This window comes from Rhagoletis pomonella, unplaced genomic scaffold (assembly GCF_013731165.1).
Source record: "Rhagoletis pomonella isolate Grant_MI unplaced genomic scaffold, Rhpom_1.0 Rhpom_scaffold_00003, whole genome shotgun sequence".
Taxonomy (NCBI): Eukaryota; Metazoa; Arthropoda; class Insecta; order Diptera; family Tephritidae; genus Rhagoletis; species Rhagoletis pomonella.
The window spans coordinates 76710786-76719938 of NW_023458557.1; the positions used below are offsets into that span (position 1 = coordinate 76710786).

The following is a 9153-nucleotide window of genomic DNA, read 5'->3' on the forward strand; positions in this document are numbered from 1 at the left end:
CATTTTCGCCCGAAGCCCGAAGATAAAAATGAGCCGAATAGGCCTTGGGTGGGACACTAGTACACACATAATTACTTCAACTAAATGCATAATTCTGAATAATAATTTTAATAATGTTTGTAAAAAATTTAACTCATTCTTTATTTATGTTCATTAAAATAAATATGTATGTAAATGTAGCTGGCCGAAAACTACAAAAAGGTAAAATATTTTCCAAATTCATATAACCTACCACGTAGGCTTTTGATTTCAGGTCTATTCGCCCATATTCTTAGTATAAAGTCGAAAACAATTAATGATATTTGTTACGATATATGTAAGTAAAAAACCACGTTTCTATTATTTAATTTCTTTATTAGACAAATATACAGTTAGGTAAACAGTTATTGATTCAGCCTTCAGTCATATGGCAAACTTCCTTTGGAAGTTTTCAATTTTTTCTAAAACAGATACGGTTAAGTCGTTAATGTATTCGTTTGTCTGTGTCTGTGTCATAGACAAATCCGGTAGACTACGCCTGCTGACATAGTGATTCGGTAAATTGACCTAAAAATGTATTGATATTGATAAAAAACCTATTCTTATGATATTTATTTATATATATATATATTCTTTAGCTTACCTTATGCCGCGCAATCGATTTTAGAATGAGCCATAGTACATAAAAACTAAACCAAACCGTAAAGTAAAGGGGTATATACCACAACTTTCGACCAATGTAAAAGTAGCTATATTTTTTAACACGTGGCTCTGGTGGAGGTTCTGGGGGCGGAATCTCGGTAGTGATAGGTGGCAGCGTTGGTGGTGGTGGTGGTGGTGACGGATGTTCATGATGTGGATGATGATCATCCCATATAATTTGTGGATAAGGGTGAAAATATTGAGGATATGAAGGCAAATGATCATGATGGAAATCATAGTGGTGATCACTATGCAGATCCTGGAAGGCGCTATGCACGTGTGGACTATCATGTGCGGTATCGGGATGCTCTTCCACCCAACCAGGCGGTGGTGTAGGGTACTCTGTGTCATCATCAGGTGGAGGATGATCATGATCATGGTCTGAAAAACATTTACTGATGAAATTAAATATGCGTATGTATGTATGTATGCTACTTACTATCAGCCATTGGCCCAGCACTATCCCCTCCATCATTATTCATATTCATGCCCGCATCTTTGCCATCCATATCTTTTTCTGGATCACCCATAGCGCTGGCTGGTAGAACACCTATAGTATCATCGGAGCCATTATCGTTGTCAGCATCCACATCGCCTTCCATGCCCTTCTGATCATCGGTGGTAGAAGGCATTGGTTTTTTCATATCTTCATTGGTTCCATCTTTTCCTGATGGCGGCAGATAATCAGGATTAGTAGGCCCTGCATATTTGTAAGCTGCGTCGCTGCTGCCAGCTGCGTCCAGCAATTGGCCAGACGGTGGCGGGGCATAACTGTTGACATTGCTTGAGGGCAGGGCGGCTTTGGGGTCCTGATATGGTGACGAATATTGTGCATTTATATTTGGTGGAAACGAGTAGATATTATTCGGCGGTTTGTATGTTTGTTGTATGATTTGTGAAGCAGCCGCTACCTTGTTAGCTGAATTGACCGAATTTGCCGCTTTATGAGCGTGGTTGTGTTTATGATGTTTGGCAAATTGTCCCGCAGCTGTAGCTTCACCAGGGGTGAAACGATCACTAAATTGAGCTGAAGAATTATGGAACACATTTTTATCAATTTGTTTTGGACAAAAATATCTTCTTTCGTAATGCTTATACGTGTGTGCACATGATTTGATGAAGACATTAACGCCATAAAAATGTAAAAATGTACATGTGTTTGTGGTTTGTATATTTACAATGCAAGGGATATTTATTTTTATGCAAAGTGTTAATATGAAAAATGCAAAGCACAATATTCTTGTTAGTACGTGACGTATGAGTAATATTTTATGCAAAGTGTATAAAAAACACCTTAATGTTATGCACATCAGTTTATTTATCATACATATTTGCACCTTTTCCATAAAATTATCGATACTGCTGACACTACGCTTTATATCACATTAAACTTAATTTCATTGTCACTTTAATCCTTTTTTAAGTTAATTTAAAAAGTCAAATTAAATCAAGTAAGGGAGCTTCCTATTATTCTCAAAACGAAATCTTTATACGTATCTACAAATAATTTTTTACCTTTCAGTTCACTGCAATAAATAACTTTATTTGCGAAATATATATTTTTTTCGAAGTTTTGTAGATGGGGATCCCATTCCATGCTCCTGAATTATACAACCACCATATTAAAACTAAAAATCAAAAAACTCTCATTTTTACTGATCGATTTCACGAATTCTGGCTCTGTTACCAACTTCGTGCTTTTCGCACCAAATTTAGTGGTCATTCAAAGCGCGAAAACTTTTAAGTTCGGTGCTTGGTGCTTTTGTTTTTAGTTTGAAGACATCGAATTTGTAAATCTTAAACAAATGGAGCAAAATTTATAGCAATCGTACGTGTGGTAAGCAACTTTACAAAAATTTAAACAAAATCATAGCACAGCGACAACGAAATATGTGCAGCACCTTCAATCATGCCAGAAGAAATCGACCGTTGTGCAAGAAACATTGATTTTTATTAATTTGAATCGGCATCCTTACAATAAAATTATGTATGCATATAAAGTCCATTAAATACACCAATAAAATTTATAATTTTTGTCCAATTTGTGATGAGTGTCTGAGAGCGCTGATCTTTAAACGAAACTTCTTCATAGTCGAAGTACACTCGGAGGTTTTGCCACTGCATGCCGAGTGTGACCGCTATTATAAAAAAAATGTTTGTTTTATATTGCTCGGTTTTTGATTTAGGACTATACAATTTTTCATTCACGGATTTGGAAAATACTGGAAGCACTAAAAAAGAATTGTATGGTTTAAGGAAAAACTACATACTACGAAAAGAAGGAAGAATTTGAATGATTTGTCTTCTTTTGCGGAAAAAAGTTTAACTTATGTATACGTATAGGGAGATTTGACTCGGTTTTTTACTTTAAAATTACCAGGTTGACCGAACTTTGCTCGGAGTTCGTATACTTTTTAAAGTTTTCAAGATTTGGAAAGCATTGTTTAAGAGCGTTCTCTTGGTACCCATGAATAGTAATATTTTACCTTTTTTCTAAAAAAAATATTTAATAAATATTCGATTCAAAATAGGTGGCAACCCTACTAAAAAAATATTTTTGAATTAGGGATCTTTAAAATACCTTCCATTTGATACCAATATTATGATGCTTTAATTAATTTGTAACTAATTAAAAATAGGTGGACACCTTATACCAGTCTTCTCGGAGATAATGCCTATGCAGATAAAATCCAAAACATTATCTTTGTACAAAATTTCATCAAAATCGTTAGAGGTGGCAAACCTTTTCAAAAAAAGCTTTCTTAAACCTCTTTCGTTTGCTACCCGCATTGTAATACTTCATTTTACTTATTAATTTAATTATTAAATTTAAACTCTCACATTTTTAAATAGGTGGGAATCTTTTTAAAAAATATTTTCGTATTATTATTATTTTTTAAATCTTGTTCGTTTGGCATGCATACTTTAAAATTTCCTTGAACTTATGGTTTAAAAAAGAAATTAACTTTTAAAGAAGGCGGCAACACTCTTAAAAAAATATGCTATATCTGCATATGTATGCTAAATTCACACATAAATCTTCACATTCATAACATTAGTAAGCTTACTTGTCAATTAAATTGAATTGTTAAATCCCTAAGCTGGTGGCAGCCCTTATCAAAAATATTTTCAAAATGCATACATACAGCTTTTCTAAAATCTCTCTCGTTTGATATTAATTTTAACACATTTTATTATCGGGTTAGTTAAACTAATTTTGAATTACTTATTAGGTGGCAGGAACAAAAGCTTATTAATTAAACTGATTTTAACTTTTTGAATAACCGGCAACTCTCTTAACAAATATTTCCGAAATTTGGGATACTTAAACCTCTCTCTCGTTTGATATCCATATTAAATATTTTATTTGTCGTGTTAGTTAAATTGATTTTGAATTTCTAAACAGGTGGCAGCCCCGTTCAAAAATATTCTTAAAACAAAAGCTTTGTTAAACCTCTCGCGTTTGATATACGTATTAAATTATTTCGATGAACTTCTGGCAACCCTCTTAACGAATATTTCCGAAGTTTAGCTTTCTTAAAATCTCTCGTTTGATAATCATATAAATATATTTTCCAAATAAAAGTATTTTAAAACTCTCTTCTTTAACGCCTATATTAAGGTATTTCAATTCTCTCTGTTCAATTCATCTGCTAATTTAATTGATTTAAAATTTATACAAAAATCGTTCTTGAACATATTTCGTTTGACATCCACATTGCTGTGATATTTTATTTAACTTATTAACAAATCAATTTTAAAATTTTATCAGGTGGCAACCCCCAACATTTTTTCGTGGTAAATCCTTCTGGAACCCATTTAATTGGACACCCATATTGTTGTAATATTTTATTTAACTTAATAATTGATTGATTTTAACCTTTGAAAAGGGTGGAATGTCTCATAAATAGATATGCTATATGTTAATCCAGGTATGACCTACAAATGTACATCTATGTATATGTGCCAAATTTCATTCTAATCCGTTCAGCTGTTTTAGCGTAAAAGCTCTAAAGCAACAAACATACTCACTCACTCACTCACAAACATTTATAATATTAAGTAGCAGGGTTAATGATATTTAGTTAGCGGCTATTTCCATAATATACATACATACCAGTGCGATTAAAATTAAAAAAAAAAAACAAGTAATCGAAAAGTTTTAAATTATATACATAATGTATGGTTGTACGTGCTTTAGACATACGCGAAGTTAAAAGCACAAATTTATATACAAAGCTGTTTATACGACTCTAAACAGATAATTAAATGAATGATGTCTTTATAAACATTCTCCTTACCCCCCTCTATATAACAATATATGTATATGTATGTATGTACATCTGTAAGTACTTAAGTATCCAAGTAAGTCTCACTTACCTTTGCCCGTAAGTTTATTAATTTCCGCTCGATTTGGTGGCCGTCGTACGTTAGACGCGTTTGGATAGACTATTTGCCCAATGTTAGATGTTTTTTGCGATGGCGAAACAACCGTTGTCGGTCGTGCACGTACTACTGGCGCTGATAATGTTGGGCTTTTGATTAAAGGCGTGATAAGTCGATTGTAATTATATGCCGGACGATTATAGTCAACGGCACGTCCAGTTGATGCATACTCCTGTAATGGCGGTGTTGTATTCGCCTGCAATGCATCCGTTGGTATTTTAAATGCATCTGATTGGCTCGATGCTTGTTGCTCATTTTCAACTGTAGAGTCAGGATTTGTGTTCGGTTGCGTTAAGCTGGTGGTTGAATGATGAGCGACTAGCTGAGCGTTATCTGTTGCAGGTGTTACATACAATATAGGTTGCTCAGCTGCCATTATATGAACGTTTTGTATATTTGTCTCAGTCGCCTGCGGTATATTGGCCGAAGTTTGTGTAGACGAAACGAATGTTTCGCTGGTATTGAAGCTGTAATAAAGAAAGAATAACTGAATGAAAGATTAATGTATTCCAGATAAACAGAATGTGAATTTATAAAGGATTCTGAAATTACAGAAATTTCGATGGAAGTACCAATTATTCTATCTAAATACGAAAAGATCGTTCCATAATACAAAAGACGAAGTATCACCATTGCCTAATACCGTTTACTTCACAGCAATGCTGAAATCCAAATAAGCGAACGGGAACATAAGCGAATTTAAGAAAAGAATCACGATCGTACTGTAAACTGTGAGTTTGCTTTTACATTTGCCAAAAAATACTTCAAACAGTAAATAAGAGATTCATGTCTGAGCAGCCTTTCAAAGTACATTTTTTCGCTAAATCTATGATCAATTGTGAGCTGGACTGTATTGAAAATATCTCTTTAAGTAATAAATTAAAACCATTTCTCCTGTAAAAATTCATAGGAAAGAAGGCGATGCCAAGTTAGGAGACCTGTATTAATGTCTTCCAAAATTTAAATTTAACAAACTCACTTTTTCAAAGTCGACTGACGTTCACAAAGTTGGTACATTTTTTTTCTTAATGCAGGTTTCTTAAGATTACGGGGCAACTCTGGCAACTGTCTTTCAACCCACAACAGTCTTTCGAAAGACTTTTGCAATACAATTGTAAATTCTCTTGAAAGCTCTTTTCTGTCTTTGAGAGAAAAATAATTTGATTGCGTTTGGAAAATATACAAATTTTCTTTGGAAGGGACACACGAGAAGTAAGTACATAGAAATGTATTTCAAAATAAAACCTTCATTGGAAAAATTCATGGTGTAATAATAACAAGGGAACTTAACCTCACTTTTTCGGCAGGTCTATTCCGGTTACGCATTTTAAATTCTCTTGAAAGCTCTTTTCTGTCTTTGAGAGAAAAATTATTTGATTGCGTTTGGAAAATATACAAATTTTCTTTGGACGGGACATACGAGAAGTAAGTACATACAAATGTAATTCAAAATAAAACCTTCATTGGAAAAATTCATGGTGTAATAATAACAAGGTAACTTAACCTCACTTTTTCGGCAGGTCTATTCCGGTTACGCATTTTAAAGTAATATAAAATGTACTAATTATTTACTACTTTTAATCCGTTTGTGCATACTATTTCAAATTAAATGTAGAAAAATGTATAATTACAGGCTCATAAGCCTGAATATATGTTTGTATCGTCAGCTCCACACAGCTTGGACATATATTTTAAGTTATAAAAAAGTAAAGGTCGTAAAATAAATCAATTTCCTATAAGACTGTTAATGATTTTTTAAATAGATTAAAACACTTAAATATCGTTAATGTAAGCGAAATCGTAATTTAACCGCAATATTCTAGTGTATCAGTAGTCCATTTGGCTCGATATTATGATAATGCAGCAAAAGATATTCAATATAAAAAAATCGCCTTTCCATACGATTTTTGTGTACGTGTTTTTCCATTGATAACCACGACATCTTTTGTATTTTATATTTTGAGGACAAAAATTATACAAATCCTGCAATTTTAAATATTAATATCGTTCTGAAAACACCAAGTTCGTTAAAAATCGCGGTACTACTAAATTGAGATTTTAGATACTATTTCCCAACGAATAGTAGTATAAAAATTAAGATCGGCAGCACTGAAAATAAGCATGCCGATGTTGTCAAAATTACAACAAACACGTCACTACTGACAACATCTTGTTATTATTCCACCATGGGAAAAATTTATGTTGAAAGAAGAACTTATACCGATTTAAAAGAAAACGGCTACATGGTTCAAAAATCAGCAGCAGCTTCACACGGTGTCACGTGTCAGTGTTGTTCAATTTTCAACGAAGCTGTCGTAGAATTTGAGCGTTGGACTGGATTTTGGGAACTTTAGTTATGCCAAAATGGAATTCAAAATGGCCCAGATCCTTCATATTTCAATATTTCATATTTGATTATTATTTTTTAATCGAAAGCTGATCATTTAGTTATTTATTTGAATTAAATTTTTTAGTGCAAAGTGCAGACATAGTAGATAGAAATTTTGAAGAACATTTTTTTTTTTGAATTTTTAGAATAATTTTAGTTATGCGAGGCACTGCCCGCATATAACATATGTGCACTCAAAAACTACTTCACGGATCTCAACCAAATGTCATACAAAAATTAGGGGGAAGCTAAGATCTTGAAATTTCATAAGTTTTGTTTTTCGATGGGCACCCTAATGCCAAAATTTCAATTCCAACTGGACTTTACTTGGACTTTTTTTTTTTGTCAATTATTTATCAAGAATTGGGATTCTAGCATAGAAATTTAAAGCTCTTTTCTTGTTAAATTATTAAGATTGAAAATTCTATTGACAACCGTTTAAAAAATGAAATTTCATTTGAAAATCATACATTTTTTATATCAGAAAACATTTTTATATCGATTAATTAATACGGGTATTTGAACTTGGGACTCATAGAATAATAGTCGACATCTCTACTAACTCGGCTGCGGTAGCCAATAGCTTTTTGAATCTGAACTTCATATTTATTAAATGTGACAATCAGGCAGGTTCTGCAATTCATTTCCGAGTGAATCGCAACTCAAGTTTGAATTCAATTTGAATGGGGTTGAAATTCACTCAAAAAGGAATTGCAGAACTTGCCTGTATGAAATCAGTTAACTTCATGTTGAAATCGTAGAGCTTTTTATTTCATAAATATTTACACAGAATCTTGATAAAATTTCTTTAGAGTTAATTTATCAAGAAAGCACAGAAATGGGTGGTAAGTAGGTATATTAAATCTAAAGCCAAGGATTAGCAACTATGCATAAATCAATTTTATAACAAACAGATTAAAATAAATTCGACTTTTAATGAGACTCTAGTAATTGTGGACAATTGTCACGTGACGATCGACATGGCATAAGTACAAACGTTTAAATTGTTTTTAGTCAAGTTAGGCTCTGCTTCAATTTGTAATGTGTGTCTTGATGATTTAACAAAAACTGCGGAAAAACTACAGTTTAACGCCGCTACTGAAAGACGTAGGGTTTTTGTGGGAAAATTTTTCATAGCAGAAATACACTTGAAACTTTTTTTATTTCCTGATGAAGAGCGACCGCCAACATACAAGTTTTATATGATTTAGAATTTTCGTGGACCAGGAGTATAATCTGGGCCCTACTGAACAATAAGGCACAAGCAGCGTCATACAAAATATACAAACAAATATTTGACGCTTACACATTCGCTAGTGCTTGGCCGAGCTTCTCTTTTAATTTCTTGTGTGCGCCTTGAGGTTGTTACATAAACGGGAGGGAGCTACAGTTTTACGCCGCTTCCGAAAGGCAAATGAGTAGCTTTTTTCATGGCAGAAGAACACTCGGAGGTTTGCGCATTGCATGTCGAGGGGCGACCGTTATTAGAAAAAAGCTTGTTTGTTTTTGATGTTGCACGCAACAGGGATCGAACGCTGGTTCTACGAAGTGGTACTGCGCCCTAAATTATTTCATATTTCATATTTCATATTTCATATTTATTCATTAATCAACAAACAGTAAGTTCACAGACTGTG

At 33.2% G+C, this 9153-nt stretch overlaps 1 protein-coding gene across 1 annotated transcript; it reads right to left on the minus strand.

Annotated features, from left to right (window-relative positions):
• Nucleotides 1-402: 402 nt before the first annotated feature.
• On the minus strand, nucleotides 403-6144 carry LOC118736379. The gene is made up of 5 exons (XM_036466474.1): nucleotides 6107-6144; nucleotides 5062-5594; nucleotides 1121-1708; nucleotides 623-1062; nucleotides 403-546 (listed from the first exon to the last, which is right to left on the minus strand). Exons 1-5 carry the CDS (start codon nucleotides 6142-6144, stop codon nucleotides 403-405), a joined length of 1743 nt encoding a protein of 580 aa, XP_036322367.1.
• Nucleotides 6145-9153: the final 3009 nt, after the last annotated feature.